The 16,566-nt window shown below is 47.7% G+C and overlaps 1 protein-coding gene across 3 annotated transcripts; it reads left to right on the top strand.

The window, feature by feature from the left end:
* Window positions 1-210: 210 nt before the first annotated feature.
* On the top strand, window positions 211-16,424 carry kdm5c (lysine demethylase 5C). Of its 3 annotated transcripts, XM_027012192.3 has the most exons (28): window positions 215-661; window positions 2,677-2,840; window positions 3,138-3,215; window positions 3,425-3,547; window positions 3,877-4,047; window positions 4,408-4,542; window positions 6,335-6,391; window positions 7,364-7,484; window positions 7,618-7,862; window positions 8,241-8,399; window positions 8,634-8,753; window positions 8,904-9,062; window positions 9,367-9,548; window positions 9,801-9,963; window positions 10,080-10,199; window positions 10,442-10,636; window positions 10,918-11,099; window positions 11,188-11,312; window positions 11,434-11,666; window positions 11,982-12,367; window positions 12,484-12,622; window positions 12,926-13,105; window positions 13,375-13,497; window positions 13,661-14,404; window positions 14,624-14,672; window positions 14,844-15,043; window positions 15,181-15,339; window positions 15,464-16,424. In XM_027012192.3, the coding sequence occupies exons 2-28, from the start codon at window positions 2,694-2,696 to the stop codon at window positions 15,470-15,472; spliced, it is 4,704 nt and encodes a 1,567-aa protein (XP_026867993.2). In that variant the 5' UTR covers window positions 215-661; window positions 2,677-2,693; the 3' UTR covers window positions 15,473-16,424. The 3 variants fall into 3 exon arrangements, with proteins under 3 accessions (XP_081559388.1, XP_026867993.2, XP_026867994.2); XM_081703262.1 differs by lacking the exon at window positions 8,904-9,062 and having other exon boundaries at window positions 211-661; XM_027012193.3 differs by lacking the exon at window positions 6,335-6,391 and having other exon boundaries at window positions 216-661.
* Window positions 16,425-16,566: the final 142 nt, after the last annotated feature.

The raw sequence follows: 16,566 nt of genomic DNA, 5'->3' as shown, positions 1-16,566 counted from the left end.
GAAAGAGGTTGTGAATCCTTGTTAGTATCATTCCGCGTCACGTCCGTGAATTTACCTGCAATAACTTGGTTAACTTAACCTACGTATCATTCGGCGTCGATAACTGCGCATTGTGTTCTTTTCATACATTTCTGCACAGGTTTATGTTTGGCAGAAAAGCAACACCTATGGTGCTTTTATCTATTATTAAATAAGGGTTAAAGGACTATTTACTCCTATCCAGTAAAACCTTTCCCCTGAGGGTTGTGCGTAGGTTGTGATGAAAACCAAAATGGCGTTTAGCTTAGACAGGATGAACGGTGGATAGCTAACGAAGAAAACTGGTAACAACCACATCTCTTGGTGCTTGTTTATGAATCAGGTCAAACAACGAAAGTGCCAATTTGGTGAGACTTTTAGAACTAAGGGGGAAAAAGAAGTTTCTCACCGAATATTCTCTTCGGTCACCCAACCACCGAGACTCGGAGCGCTGGGATGGGCTGAAAGCGGAGGCCGTAGATGTGCAGCCACCCAGAGAGTGACCCAGTGCTGAACAATAGACCCTGTGATCATCCAAGACATTGACACGGCCCGGACGATTTTTCAGTAAAACTGGGTTAATTTTCACTCCGAAGCAACACCAGAACGTATTTGAAGAAGTGCACAGACGAAGTGCTGGAATGTAAGATCATGTGGCCATTAAACGTAACAACCTAACCTTAAGTTTGTTTATTAGCTAGCTAGCTAGCTACCTTATTAATCTAATATTTTTGCCATACTTGCTCTATCGCAACAAGCACTGGCTTTGCAAGACGTCTGTCTTGATTTAGCTCACGGTTTAGTTTCTGATAAACGTGGCATAGTGTGTTGGGAGTTCCGTGCAATTAGAGAAAACTCGTTAAATGGCTGCCTATCATGCCTTGTCAGGTCTGTTTTATGTTCGGATGTTCTCAACTGAGTGTCCATGCTGGCTATTACCAGCCCTAGCTAACCAGCAAAAGAGTTACAGCAGACCTGGTTAGGTTAGCTAACGACGGAGCTAAGTTTAAGAATTCTGCGGTTAGCTAGCTGTTAGTTATCTTTACAACATGTGCATTTTTGGTTCTTGTGGTTTTGGTTATATTCGTTCTTCAGAGGAGTTAGCCAGCCACTGTGTTTTGTGCTTGGTGTGCTTGACAGTGTTGTAGCTGCATGTGATGTTAGTTTGCGTTGATGTCCTGCTGATACTCGTATCTTATCTCTAATTAACGAGCTCTGCCGGCTTAATTGACTAGTTAGCTAGGACATGTCACGAAGCCATTAAAGCAGGACTGTCTGCCCTGGCTAGCTAACGTGAGATTTGCTATAACGCTAACGAGCTAGTTTGACCTACTCTGAAGGAGCTAAAGTGAGCAGCAACTAACTGTTAGTTCGTTAGATGGCTAGCGGATAGCTAAGTGTTTCCAAACTGTAATCCAGATGGTAGGTAGTTAGCTAGGTTAACAAAAATGCCAGAGTTTCATGTAGTGAGTTTCTGAATATTGAGAGAGCGTGTACATGTTCAATGCTGGTGTAGCAAACGTTTGCTAGTTAGCGATAGCTAGGATATGTGCTAGACTAGCTAAGATATGCTAACGTAAACTAACATCGGAGCTCGTTTTATACAGCTGGCAAGGGATGCATAACTTAGCTAAGGACTTTAGCTAGTATCGTTATTACGTGCGTCTAAACAAGTCGGCGTTGTCTTTTCCGGATATAAAGTGGGCTAAATGTGAGAAATTCCCCCTTTTATGAACTACTGTCTAGTTTGAGTATCATACTCCTAGCTAACGGCTAGATAGAAACATTACGCAGTTGTTTCATAGTTCGTAGCTAGTTTGTGTAGCTAACTTGGCTACACGGTTTTACTCCCCGACTGCCTGTGTTTACATTGTTTTCAACTCATTTAGCTTGCTAGCTAGCTCGTATCCGTGATCATATTTTTGTCCATGAAAAACGGATCTCGTTAAGTGTCTTGTAGCATATTCTTTTCAGAGTGAACAATTTAAAGGCCAAAAAGGTTACTCTCCTTTCTGATTTGGATATTAATGGGGTGCGTAAGAATATGTGCGGTTTAATAGCAAATGGGGAAAACCCCGGATCACTCCGATACTGTATTCCGTCCTTGTGGAGAGTCGATGCATAGTAGCGGATTGTGTCTAATTCACAAGTGTTCCGTTGTTTTCATTTTTAACATCAGGGGTTGAGCCTTGGAAATCTAGTAGGTGGTGATTTGATTTGTGTGTAGACCAGACACTTCCTCAGGAAGTGGTGCCAGCATGTTCATAATTACCTTTGACGTTGTATTGGGCTTGTTTGATATTGATACTCTGTACACAGACTGACCTTTTTTTTTTACTCATTGAGCACGATGCTAAGTCACTAACATACCAGCATCAACAGTCTTACACATTTAACATATCAAATACTAATCGTTTTGTTTAATTTAAATGATCATACTCTACAACTGGAAAAATTTATTTGACATTCTTTATAAGTGGTTGTGCTGAGCAAAATGTTATTTTCATGTTTTTATTCACAGTAGTGTGCAATACAAGCTTTGTTATAAATTTGGCTCAAGCATATTTAACTATTCTACATTGTTGTAGATTGAGGCACTGGTACCTTAATTAAAGAAGCTGATACACATCTTAATTGGGGTTCCTTTAACTCTTTCAGAAATTTTAGTTAGGGCGATGGAGGGAGGAGATGAGTTTGTGCCGCCTCCGGAATGTCCAGTGTTTGAGCCGTCATGGGAGGAGTTTGAAGATGCGCTCGGTTACATCGCCAAGATCCGCCCAATCGCAGAGAAGTCTGGAATATGCAAGATTCGGCCTCCACCAGTAAGTTTCAATTTCTGGATGTCTTGGTATAATTTCTGCTGACAGAAGTTATTTGACCAATAATGTATTTGGTAGGGGTGCTTGAAAAACTTTTGTCATGCTCACACAAGTCATTTAGGGTCAAAGTTGGTTTATTTGACACAGACTGCTCACCCTTCACCCAGATAACAGCAGTTATGTAATTCTTCAGGATTCCATCATTACCTTGTTATTTATAAACTGTTATCAATGTTGGACATCAAGTCCAAAAAGACATTAGCCTGAATTGGCATTTAATTGTCTTATTTTCCTTCACAGGACTGGCAGCCTCCCTTTGCTGTGGAGGTGGACAATTTCCATTTCACACCCCGTATACAGAGACTTAATGAACTAGAGGTGTGTGCACCAGCCACATAAATCCACATTCATTTTTCACTGTGTACTGATGGTAATTGTCACCTCCATTCAGGACCGTTCTTTTTTTAAACGTACACCTTTACTGACTTATTGGTTTGTAACTTCTGAATTTTTACTACTTGGCATATGAGCGGTATCAGAATTGTCATTATGAGTGCAAGCTATGATCTTTTCTTCTGCGTTGTCAGGCTGAGACGAGAGTGAAGCTGAATTATCTAGACCGAATTGCCAAGTTTTGGGAGATCCAGGGGTCCTCCCTCAAAATACCCAACATAGAGAGACACATTCTAGACCTGTACAGCTTGGCCAAGGTACTGTTGTTTTAATTTATATAACAGTGAACTAAAGAGTGAAATTAATATAATAGATGGCAGAATGCATCGCAGTCCAGTTGTATACATGGTTTATCCTGCCTTGGTATTTTGGTTATCTCCATGCAATTATTAACTAATTATTCTATTTTGTACATTAGCTTTGAGAATAGATACAACTCACCATACATATTTAGTATGATGTTCATATAGGTCAGTGGCTTTTTGCTTTAAAAGCACTGTAAAAATAAAGATAGTGACAGCGCATCATGTGACGGGCTCCTCCAATAGCTCCTGCTATCCTGAGCTGTAGTTTAATGGTGTTGCAGATCGTCACCGAAGAGGGGGGCTTTGAGGCAGTAAGCAAGGAGAGGAGATGGGCGCGCGTAGCTCAGAAGCTCGGCTACCCACCAGGCAAAAACATCGGCTCCCTCCTGAGGTCACACTATGAGAGGATTGTGTACCCCTTCGAGATGTTCCAGTCTGGTGCCAGCCTGCCGGTGTGTGTGTGTGTGTGTGTGTGTGTGTGTGTGTGTGTGTGTGTGTGTTTCCATTTCCCTCACACTTCAAAGATTTTTGTCCTCTAGTGCTTGAAAGCCTAAATGTTTTAATAGGCTACACAGCAAAACTGAATGTCCGCTGTGGAGCATCTTGTTTATATGGTACCTAAATTCCTTTTTAAAACCCTATTTTATTATACTTATGTAATGTTATTGAGCACAAGGCAATGCTTGACAGTGGACAGATTTGTTTATTTTGGAAACACTCAATTGTGACAGTAGTGATATATTTAGGCTGGATATGCTAAACTGGGCTATCTTCTTTTTTTATTTGATGTGTTTGTGTAAACCTGTTTGCAGCCATGTAAACCCAGGCCATATGAGAGTGATGATGTGGATAAGGAGTACAAGCCCCATTCAATTCCCCTGCGTCAGTCGGTCCAGCCTTCTAAGATGAGTAGTTATGGGCGGCGAGCCAATCGCCTGCAACCTGAGGTGAGTGGCATCTGCGGTAGGCCAGTCAAAAGCTGTTAATGGCTGTTATTTATGCATATTTTGGTATCTGTCAGATATGGGACACAGCATTGCCTCAAGCACTGGTTCGGAGACTCTAAAGCCGGTTTACTATAGAGAAAGTTTTAGAGCACGAGTTGCCAACTTTCTTCGGGCTAAGGTACCTCAAATGCAAGATGTTAATAAATACTAAGGAGTGGCTATTTGTAAAAGACCCTGTGGTCTGCTCAAAGTTCTAGGAAGGGGAGATCTCGAAAAGTCAAGCCTGCAAGCTCCTTGAACAACCAAAAAACAAATAACCACCTTGTATGCTCATAATATTGTGAATCAGTTGTCGTTCGTACAATTGACATTAATAAAACCTGCTTAACTACATTTTCAAACCAATCATTCGGTCAATTGTCTTATTTTGTAGACCTATACGTTGTGTATTTCTGAAATATATGCTGTTAGGATTATAAAAACTTTGTGAATATCAATCTTTCTAGTAGAAAAACACATTCTCCCTAACCTTCTGAATCCAGTATAAACAAATAGAATCTGTAGAGGCATATTACAACTAATTTCTGTTAAGACTATTTTCACCTTATCTATTTTGCCCTTGGCATGGCATATCAAATAAAATTCCTAGGTTTGTTTGTTGCTGCGCTTCATCTGCTTCATTATGGGCTAGGAACGAACCAGCCTTTTCATCATTAGCTAAAATATAAAGCAAAATGTTTTAAATGCATGTTCAACAGAAACAGGCTATTTAATATCCCAAATGCAATGGCTTCCATCTGAATTTTTGCAGTGTCTGCGCGTCTCTGGGTTTTCTGTGTGCTTCTGGCCAATCAGCACTCGGGGTACATGCCCCAGCATGCTTTGCAGCTTGTGTCACCATGCTTTAAAAGTGCATCTGTGCGCTGTTTCCATTGCTCTCTTTATCCAATTATTACAAACCTGCTGTGTCGTCCCCCAACCCCCCCCCCGCCACCGCAGAAGTACACTTGGAACATTTAAAGATTTTGATGGTTATTTTCCCACCCTCTCTGAAAAACATTTTCATCATGTATTATGTTCATAATTCCATTGGCCTTATCCCAATTAGTTTCATTTTCTCTTCATCTTACTCCTCGCGCACCTTTTCATCTTCAGTCGTTGTCAGTGCTACATTTAATTTATTTTGCAGCCATGTGGCTTTTTTCATTTGCCACCCTGTTTGCTTGAATTGATTCATAATGAACTGTGTATTAAAGACATGCACGTTTTCAGACTGCAGATCCTTTTAGACTTCCTTAATACTTTTAAACAGTAAAGAATTCAGCCGAACGCTAAAGCCAGTAAGGAAAAAAGCCATGTTAGACCGCAAATTAATGCAGAGCAACGTAAATACTAATAATTTAATAAATCTCCAAATCAGTGCACTCACAATAAAATTGCTTGCTGTGATTTTCATAGCACGTTTAGTGTCCACTATATATTAGATTATCATTGCATACCAATTGCCTAAAACATTTATAAATGGACATTCCGAGGCAAGGGTCCTACACCAGTCCTGGAGATCTGTCAAAGCTATGCAGGCTGGAAGTCCAATACAGCCCGAATCGAGCTGTAAATCGAACTGAACCTGTTGTAGGGGTGTTCAGTGTCCAAGGAAAAAAGCCCACATGCACATCTTTTGCAGGTCTATCACTATCCCTCTCTGGATCCATTCCCCCCCCCCTTCTTCTTGGTTGCCCCCATCTTTGCCACTGGAGTCCATTTTTGTTATGGTTGTTGTCTCCCCATGCAGAGTCCAGAGGATCCGACCCACCACCCTCTTACCACTGGCTCTCAACACATCTCCTCGGTACTGCCTCTCGCCCGTGCGCGCTCTCTCTCTCTCCTCTCTCTCTCCTCTCTCTCTCTCTCTCTCTCTCTCTCTCTGCATTTTCCCTCTTCCTTATCACCTTATTTATACTCACATTAACACCTTCACACTCTTCCCCCCCCCCCACCAGTGTGCAGTCTCTCACACCCTCCTCTTCCTCCTCTGCTCAACATCACCACCACCCCCACGCATCGCTAATGTCTGCTGTGAATAAGCTGGACTAACTCTTCTTCCCCGCCCTCGCGTCCTGCCTCCTCGCTGTGCATCCATTTCCATCACCCTAACCGCGTTCCGCATCAAAAATCCTCCCTATACTCATCTTGCTGTATTACAATGCTGGCTTGCTTGGGACCCCGTTGGCGCCGCCTCCTGCGTCGTCAAACCCCCCATCCCCACCACCCCCCGCGCGACGGGGGCCGACTGCTACCACCGTTGCTGCTGCTGTGTGAGGGCCATAACGTTCTTGCTCCCCAGCTTGGCTGCTGCTCTTCCTGCGTGCGCGCTCTCTGAATGTGTTCCTGCCAGGGAATGCTTCACACCAGAAGGCTGGTCGTGCAATGCTTCTGTGTTCTCTACAAATGCTAACATAGAATATCCCATCCAGGGTTTCATTGCTTATCTGAGCCCCGAGCAGACTCAGGATTAGAGTGTAGGATGTCATCGACCTCCATATCGCTAATGTTAGCAAAAGGGAGATACGTTTGTGAAGAGGTGGGTTTAGCATGGCTGGGTTTTTGGGCTTATTTTTGGGTCAAGGGGAAAACCTCGCAGAGCGCTGGCTTAATCAACGCCCCTCATGTGGTATTGATTGCGTGTCCCAGCTATCAATGCCAAGTTCAGCATCAAGCTCAGAGATAGCAGTAGTTAGCACACACGGTCAAGCTTCTCTAAGCGCCAGGGCATGCCCGTATGGGAGTCCCTGTGCTCATTGTTTTGACGTATGCGTTTCAGCCGGAGCCCACCGAGGAGGACATAGAGAAGAACCCCGAGCTGAAGAAATTGCAGATCTACGGCGCTGGACCCAAGATGATGGGACTAGGCCTGGTCCCACGAGACAAGGCCAGGAAGAAAGGTATCTGCTTTATCTGTTTGGCACGCATGTAAATGTTATTACACAGTCGGTGGGATGTCTTCCATCTGTGAAACTCAACCTAGGCCTTAGTAAAACAAAGTAGTCAGTCAACACTGTTCTGTTTGCCTCTCAGATGAACTCCCTCAGACTGTAATAGTTAGAGAGAGCAGTGCTGCTAGCAACATTAAAGAAGAGGCGGGAGAGATGCAGGTCACGAGGCTGGACGGAGACCTCCAGCCTCCACCCCTGAACCTGGTCGTGAAGGATGAGGTGAAGATGAAGGAAGAGGATGAGGGCAGTACAGACGACCCCGGGAAAGACGAACCCTGCACCAAGATGACCATGAGGCTCCGACGCAACCTCAGCAATCCTCAGTTTGTGAGTGTGTGTCTGTGTGTGTGTGTGTGTGTGAATAAAGTACGTTTAGCAATTTTTGCAGATGAACTGAAGTAAATGGAATGTTGCTGTAACATCAGCAAATGAGCTGGAATAAGTTGAGCTTAATGCAAACTTCTGCTAAACTAGCAAAGCGATAACACGTGCTGTGTGGGATGATTAAGAAGCCTAAACTCTTTACGTTTTTAAATCTTTACTGCTCAAGCATCTTGTCTCTGGTTTAAGCCCAACCGTCACAACTTTTAAGTTCATTCATGCTGTAGTAGCACCTAACAGTCCAGATGGCGACCAATTTGAAATGGACCTTACAGCTCGGTGTCCTGCGCATTTACACTATAAGCCAGGAGTCTGTGTTCCCAGGTGGACTCGTTTGTCTGCCGAATGTGTGGCCGGGGGGACGATGACGAGAAGCTGCTCCTGTGTGATGGCTGTGATGACAATTACCACACTTTCTGCCTCCTGCCCCCCCTCACAGACCCTCCCAAGGGCAACTGGCGCTGCCCAAAATGTGTGGCTGAGGTAAGAGAAGCCAGAGACACGGCAGCAAAACATTCAGATAGATAATGGATGACAGTTAAGTGGAGTTCAAGAAACCATGGCAGCTGTGGTAGTCTGTGCGTGAAAAGCTGCTGTTTTATGTTGCATTCAAATTTGTCAGCCCAGTCCATGTGCCAGAATGTCCGATTTCAAGGTTTGCTGCATTTCTGTTTTGTCTGTTTAGATATGACTAATTTGTGCTGTTTGTATTAACAGGAATGCAAAAAGCCCGCCGAAGCGTTTGGTTTCGAGCAGGCCACTCGGGAATACACATTACAGAGTTTTGGTGAAATGGCGGACACGTTTAAGGCTGACTACTTCAACATGCCTGTACATGTACGTTCTTTTAAAAGTTTGTCTACTTTTTTTTTTTTAATGAACGTGTTAATGCACAAAAGAGGCACCAGCACAGCAGGACCAGGATAAAAAGTTAAAATCCCACTGCGCTCAATAATTAGTTCAGTACTGTTTGTGGATGGTTTTTAGATGGTTCCTACAGAGCTGGTCGAGAAGGAGTTCTGGCGGTTGGTTAGCAGCATTGAGGAGGATGTAACGGTAGAATACGGAGCTGACATTCACTCAAAAGAGTTTGGGAGCGGCTTCCCTGTCAAAAATGGCAAAAGACATTTGTCGGAGGAAGATGAGGTTAGCATTTGCTCTTCCCTCTCTAAGACACATAGCTCATCTTCCCCCATCCCCCCCCCCCCCCGAGTAATCTTTCTCTCTCCCATCTTTTGTTCTTGCATTCTCCCTCTTGGTTTTGGTACCTATTTTAGTCCCCATTTGCCTCTAGAAATGAGGGGGGGGGTTGGTTGTTTTGTTTTTTTGTTTTTGTTTTTTTTTTACCCCTAAATATTAAAACGCGAGGCCTCATCCTGTTTCCATTTGCACTCAAGTGAAATAACAGCAAACTTAAAGCTCGGTTTGACCATGTGCCCTGCTGTTCCAGGAGTATGCCCGCAGCGGCTGGAACCTGAACGTCATGCCAGTGTTGGATCAGTCAGTATTGTGCCACATCAATGCGGATATCTCAGGCATGAAGGTGCCATGGTTGTATGTGGGCATGGTCTTCTCTGCTTTCTGCTGGCACATCGAGGATCACTGGAGTTACTCCATCAACTACTTGCACTGGTAGCGACACCTCACCAACCTCAGTGTGGCTTCTGCATCCTGTTCCATCTGTATATGTCCCCTCATATGTAATGAGTTATTAATCCCACGGCGTTAGTGGACAGTAAACATGTATAAGGCTACATTTGCTTTTCCTTTTCGACCAAGAGGAGTTTGAAAACCCCTGCATTCAGCACATTTAATAGCGTCTTGTAGAAGCACAGTAAGCAGGAAGTGCCGCAGGTGATTGCAGTAACGTGTTCCGTCACCCAGGGGGGAGCCCAAGACGTGGTACGGCGTCCCAGCCGTAGCAGCAGAGAAGTTGGAGGAAGTGATGAAGAAGCTCACTCCAGAGCTCTTCGAGTTCCAGCCAGACCTGCTCCATCAGCTCGTCACAATCATGAACCCCAATATCCTCATGGCCCACGGAGTGCCAGTCAGTAACACGTCCTCAGCACGTGCCTTCACAGAGTCCTGCATTTTACCAGAGCGATAAAGCGGACCACCAGTTGTCAGAGCTCTGTTCCTAATTGGGGTCTGTGTGATTGACAGGTTGTGCGTACCAATCAGTGTGCAGGAGAGTTTGTCATCACTTTCCCTCGAGCATATCACAGCGGCTTCAATCAGGGATACAACTTTGCCGAAGCCGTCAACTTCTGCACCGCAGACTGGGTGAGTACAGAATTCCCAGAAGCGTGACTGCTATCCAGACGGAACTGGACAATATTGCTCAGTTTCATACTTTTGCCATGTCCACAAAGAACTTATCTACACTGTGTTTGTCTTTTGCAACCACTTGATGCGAGTTGCAAAGGGTTCTTAACTGTGGTCGAAGGTTTCCCTTATTTTTGGTCACGTCTGGGGTCTGTAGACGTGGCCAAGTGAGCTTGGCGTCTTTCTCTCACCCCCGTTAGCTGCCCATGGGCCGCTCATGCATCGAGCACTACCGCCGACTCCGCCGCTACTGCGTCTTCTCGCACGAGGAGCTCACCTGCAAGATGGCCGCCTGCCCGGAGAAGCTGGACCTGAACCTGGCGGCTGCCACGCATCGCGAGATGTTCATCATCGTGCAGGAGGAGCGGAAGCTCCGCAAGGCCCTGCTGGAGAAGGTGAGGTGCTGACACGCAGGAACGACAGGACACAGCTATCATCTTGAAACAAATCAGACGCACTGGGGGATTACTTAACAATGAGTCCGAGAGGTTGGAGTAGGTATTTACAAGTTGGGGTTAAAGGGCAAGTGGGGAAGGCTGAAACGTGACCCAGTTCACTGCCTTGGGGCCGCTGGGTGGGGCGTGGCGGTAAGCTCCTCGTCACTGCGCCTGACCCCGAGGGCGCGTGCGTGTGTGTGTGCGTGCGTGTGTGTGTGTGCACGCGCGCATGCTCTCAGGGCATAACCGAGGCTGAACGGGAGGCGTTCGAGCTGCTGCCCGATGACGAGCGCCAGTGTGACAAGTGCAAGACCACATGCTTCCTCTCGGCGCTGGCCTGCACCAACTGCACTGAGCGCCTCGTCTGCCTCTACCACACGCAGGACCTCTGCTCCTGCTCCACAGACAAACTCTACCTCAGGTACGCTGCCTCTCCCTGGGCACCGGGCCTCACGCGTGGGGTGACAGCAGTTTGACCGCGCGTCTCATCTGTGGTGCCTTCCCCTCAGGTATCGCTACACTCTGGACGAGCTGTTGGCCATGCTGCACAGGCTGAAGGTTCGGGCCGAGTCTTTCGACTCTTGGGCCAACAGAGTGAAGGAGGCCCTCGAGCAGGAGGAGGGCAACAGAATAGGTTAGAATGGCAGCGCCGTTGAGCAACCATCCCAAATCACGTTTTGACCGCAACTGTCCTCTGCGGATTTTGAGCGGAATATTCACTTCGACGTTTTTCCTGTTTTGCTTCCTTCATCCAGGCATTAAAGACTTGGAGGCGCTGAAGGAGGAGGCAGCCGAGCGGAAGTTTCCGGACAACGAGTTGCTGCAGCGCCTCTCGGCCGTGCTGGCCGACATCGAGCGGTGCCGGAGCAGGAGCGCCGAGCTGCTCGGCGGCACACCTAGTGAACGGCCCAGCCTGCAGGAGCTGCGCACGCTGGTGGACACCATGCTCAACCTGCCCTGCGTGATGGAGCAGCTGGAGGAGGTGCAGGTGAGCACGTGCTGATGGAGCGCTCCACCCAAGCCCAGCTGTCCTGCCACCTTTTACTTCCACTCTTAATCTCAAAACAGGCTCCACACAAATGTTGCACCAATCGATCTTGTGCCTTATATTTGGGACCTGGGACTAGGGGTTTGAGATTGGGGGGGGGGGTTCCCGTCTCGCTTCTCCCATCTTTAATCACGAATTCAGAAAGCATGTTTTTTTTGGGTTTTTTTGACTAGATGGCAGATTTTAAGTTATTCCTGTACTCAAAAAACAACCACAAAAATAGTCAATAATGCCTCTTCCCCACCCGGTCTTCAGGCTGTGCTCCAGAAGGTGGAGGAGTTCGACTCGCGTGCCCAGGCCTTGGTGAGCAGCGGTGGGGCCGAGTGGAAGCAGCCATCTCCCGGCCCGTCGGCAGCCCACGTCCAGGCCCTGCTGGAGGAGGGTGCGCTGCTGCCCGTGGCAGCCCCGGCATGCGAGCTGCTGGCGGGGCTCCAGGAGCAGGGCCGCTGGCTGGGGCAGGTGCGGCACACCCTGAGGCCCGCGGGCGGTGAGGTGACGCTGGCCGTGCTGCGCAGCCTTATGGAGGCCGGCTGCAACGTGCCGCAGAGCGTGAGCGTGGAGACTGCCATGGGCGAGCTGCAGGAGCTGCTCACCATCGCCGAGCGCTGGGAGGAGAAGGCCCAGATCTGCCTGGAGCACAGGTGAACCAAGCCCCGGGCAGAAGATCCTGGTGCCTCCCCTCTGCTTTGGACTGTTAATGACCTTACGCTATCGCTCGCTCTCTCACCCTCTCTTCACTCTTCCTCTGTCGGAGCAGACAGAAGCATCCTCTCTCCACTTTGGAGGCCATCGTGAACGAGGCCCAGCTCATCCCCGTGCAGCTGCCCAACATCCAATCACTGCAGGCGTGTCTGACCCGGGCCCGGGCCTGGGTCACGGACCTGGAGGAGATCCAGGCAAGAGCTGCTCCTCACCACCCACTACCACTAAGGACACACACATAACTTTAACTCCTACAGGTTACTGGCTGAGATCAACCAGAACTTCTGCATCTCTAGCTTTTTTTAGCTACTATAGAACATACACAAGGCAGTCGTTAAATAAAAGCAGCAGGTTTGCAGCCAATCTTGTTTGGGGGACACTTCTCTTTCGGAAATTATTTCTTCATAAATTCTTCAGGAGTCTTGCGCTCTCTCTCGTTCTCCCTTCCTCTCCCTCCCTCCCTCCCTCTGCTCCGGCTGTGCACCGGCACGGAGCAGAACGGCGAGCACTACCCGTGCCTGGATGATCTGGAGGGCCTGGTGGCCATCGGCCGTGACCTGCCCGTGCGCATGGAGGAGCTGCGGCAGCTGGAGCTGCAGGTGGCCAGTGCCCACTCCTGGAGGGACAAGGCCAGCAAGACCTTCCTGAAGAAGAGCAGCCAGCACAGCCTGCTTGAGGTGAGGGGCACTGGCTGGGCAGGGCATGGGGCGGGGCGGCTGCAGGACGGAGCGTGCGTGAGAAACGGAGGAGGAGCAGGACCACTGTGTGTCTGGCACGACTAGACCTTAGAAAATCACCATGAATGGTATTCTTGGCTTCATGTGGAATCTCAGGGAAAAGGTTTTTTAGCAAGAAAAAAAAAAAAATAGTGCAGTCGTGATTTTATTTACGTCAATTAAAAATACTTGGTCTCGCCCTTTTCCCTCCGTCCCTCCCGCCTATCTAGGTCTTGTGTCCATGTGTGGAGAAGAGTAAGAAAAGGGAGGAAGACCTTCTGAGCTCAGAAGCAGACTCTGATGTCAATGTGCTGGGCCTCACTGCTCAGGACCTCCGAGACCCAGGAGCCATTGTGAGTCTGAGCACACACCTGAGACAAGACCGCGGTATTTTAAGCGTCATGTCTATGCTTGCATCTGTGCCTTGCCAGGTTTGCTTAAAGGCCTGCTGTACTGCATCGTGGTTCTTTTCTGTCAGGAACCGTTAATATTTTGCATTCGTTGTATGTTGACCAGGTAATGGCATTCAAAGAGGGTGAGCGGCAGGAGAAAGAGGCCCTCCTACGTCTGCAGCAGCTCAACCTGGCCAAACCGGACCTGGATAACACCCCCAGGGAGCAGAGGTGGAGCGACTCGGCCAACCCGGACACACCCCTCCCCTCGGACCTCTCGCCGCAGCAGAACGGTGGCTCCTCCCCTTCCCCCACATCCAGCCAGCCGGTGTGCGTTTGCGGCGGCGTGCCCCGCCCTTTGCTCTATCGCTGCCAGCTGTGCAAAGACTTGTTCCATGGAGGCTGCGTGCCTTTCCCCTCTGTGTTAAGCCCTGTTAACTTGCCCATCGCCAACCCCCTCTGCTGGTGGGACTGGGACACGTGCTTCCTGTGCCTGCGGTGCCAGCGCTCCCGTCGCCCACGGTTAGAGACCATCCTGGCCCTGCTGGTGGCCCTGCAGAGGCTGCCTGTGCGGCTGCCCGAGGGCGAGGCCCTGCAATGCCTCACCGAGAGGGCCATCAACTGGCAGGGCCAAGCCAAACAGGTGCTGGACACCCCCGAACTGCAGGGGGCGCTGCAGAGGCTGCAGGAACTGAAAGAAATGCAGACCAGGGATGAAAATGAGGAGCACAAAGAGGAGAATAAAGGGAACAGGGAGGACGTGATCGTGCTGTCGGACTCGGACGAGCAGGAGGACGCCGTGATCGATCTGACGGAGGATGGAGAGACTCAGAAGAAGGACAGAGAGAATACTCCTAATGGACTCCAGGTGAGGGAAGGGCTGGTGGAAATGGAAACATCACCCATATTTTGAGAGAAATTCATTCCCTGTCAGCAGTGACGGCCAGCATCCAGTACTGGCAAATGATGTGCAAACTGTTGTTACCATTTCTACCTTGTGTGTGGTTTTTTTTTTTTACTTGACGCATCTAAGCAAAATTTTCATTTTGTTCACATGATAACCTATAAACTCCTTTTCCTTGTGCAGTCCGGCCTTGAAAATGGCATTAAAAAGCCTGAAATTCCCAGTGTTACAGGTTGGTACTCTTTAGACCACATTTTGTTCACCAGTATGGTTAACTGTTCCTCAATGTTTTCAGTCTCTTATCTGATTTCAAATCCCTAAGCCTTTCATCAACCTTCAAGCCTTATGCCACAATCTTAGATCTTGTTTTGTGCTATTCCCCCCCCCCCCCTCTTGATAAAAGGGGTGGAGTCTCTGGTGGCATTGATCCCACGTCTTAAAGGGCCAGTAATCGAGCTGGTCCCCTCGACAAGAGCGCAGTTAGAGGAACTGCTACTAGAGGGCGACCTGCTGGAGGTCACGCTCGACCAGACGCACACCATCTACCGACTCCTGCAAGCGGCGTCACCTCCACCCCGCCATTCCCTAAACACACTCATACAGGTGATGGGGAGGGCAAAATCATGGGTTTCCAGAAATTGTGTGGAAGTGCTGTAATTTTATTTTTAAATAATCTCCTCACTCCTCAATGGCTGGGTAGGCAGATTATAAGACTATAAGAACTGTCTCCCTCCTGTCAGATGGAGCTGCAGGAACAGAAGCGCTCAGGTCGTGCCGGCAAGATGAAAGACTCCAAAAGGAAGAGGAAGACACAGAAAGCTGAAGGGGGAACCTCAGAGGCTTCAGATTCCAAGAAAACGAGACCCGTTAACCACACACCTGTACAGACGCCCCAAGAGGTACTCTGAACACACCTCGGTGGCGCCCTCTTTTTGCAAAATCCTCAGTTAGTATGAAAAGCTATGTGCGCCTGCCGGTTGTCAGTTTTTGATCTCTTTCCCCATTCCCTCCTCACCTCTGCAGATCTTGTGATGAATTGTGATGGGAAACTATGGCGTGGATAATAGTCCCACGGAGTAACTGCTCAGAAAGGCTCTCTGGGCCAAAGAACTAGAGATTACACACACCAACTGAGCTTTCACACACACTGTCCATGCTTCTGTTCCTTTTGTGAACACTCCCTCCATCTCGCTCTGCTGTCAACTTTGTCAATCCCTCCTCGTTTATCTCTGACTGTCATCGCCTCTGTCCCGCTGATGCGCATCTGTCCCTTTCGGCCACACCCATCTCGTCTGCTTTAGCATATTAATGGGCTGGCTGTACTAAACAGCACTAACCCCCACCCCCGGCAAACACCAACTTACTTATCCTGCATAATGTGACAGTGTCTAGCCACACACACACACACACACACACAAACAAACACAGGTTTGGTGGCGTCGGATGTACAAAGAGGAGTGTGGCACGGCTGCCATAACAGTACTTGTATTTTTTATGTATTGAGTCTCGTGTTTTGTTGAGGCTGTCAAGGGAGACACAATTTTTGAATAAACTAATAGAACATTTTAGGAAGTGTGGGGCATGGGGGGAGGGCTGGGAATATAAAACAAAAGGAAAAAAACAAAAAAAATGCATTGTTTTGGTGCTACTTTCCCAAAATAGGTCACTGCATATAATACCCCTTCTCTTCTGTATCTGTTGACTCTTAATTTTAAATCACAAGATTCTTTTACTTTTCTCTGACGCTTTTATGTTCTGCTGTCTCTCTTCGCTCACCTTTCTTTCCTGAGTCCAAGGAACTGTACAAACACCTCACTGTAACTCACTTTATCTGCATTTTTATTTGTCTTGGGTTCTAATAATTATTATATTATTATTGATATTGCATACAAGCAATTGTTGTGAGTTTGTGTATAAACATTTTTCATTTCAATGTTGCCTTTTCTTTTTCACTCTTGTTAGAGAATAAAGGTTTAGAATTGTTTTAGGAGTCTGCGGAGGCATGGTCTTCCTCTGAACTGTTGCACAGTAAAGGCAAGGTTTGCCTGTTTTCGTCCCATGCCATAAAAAAGCTGGCCCAGGTTGGGTTGACGGGTAGGGTTAATGTTCTGGCAAAGGGCAGCAAT

Source organism: Electrophorus electricus, chromosome 20, assembly GCF_041902795.1.
Source record: "Electrophorus electricus isolate QZ-2024a chromosome 20, ASM4190279v1, whole genome shotgun sequence".
Lineage (NCBI taxonomy): Eukaryota > Metazoa > Chordata > Actinopteri > Gymnotiformes > Gymnotidae > Electrophorus > Electrophorus electricus.
Note: the sequence above shows the minus strand (reverse complement) of the source record. Positions and strands in the feature narration are given on the sequence as shown.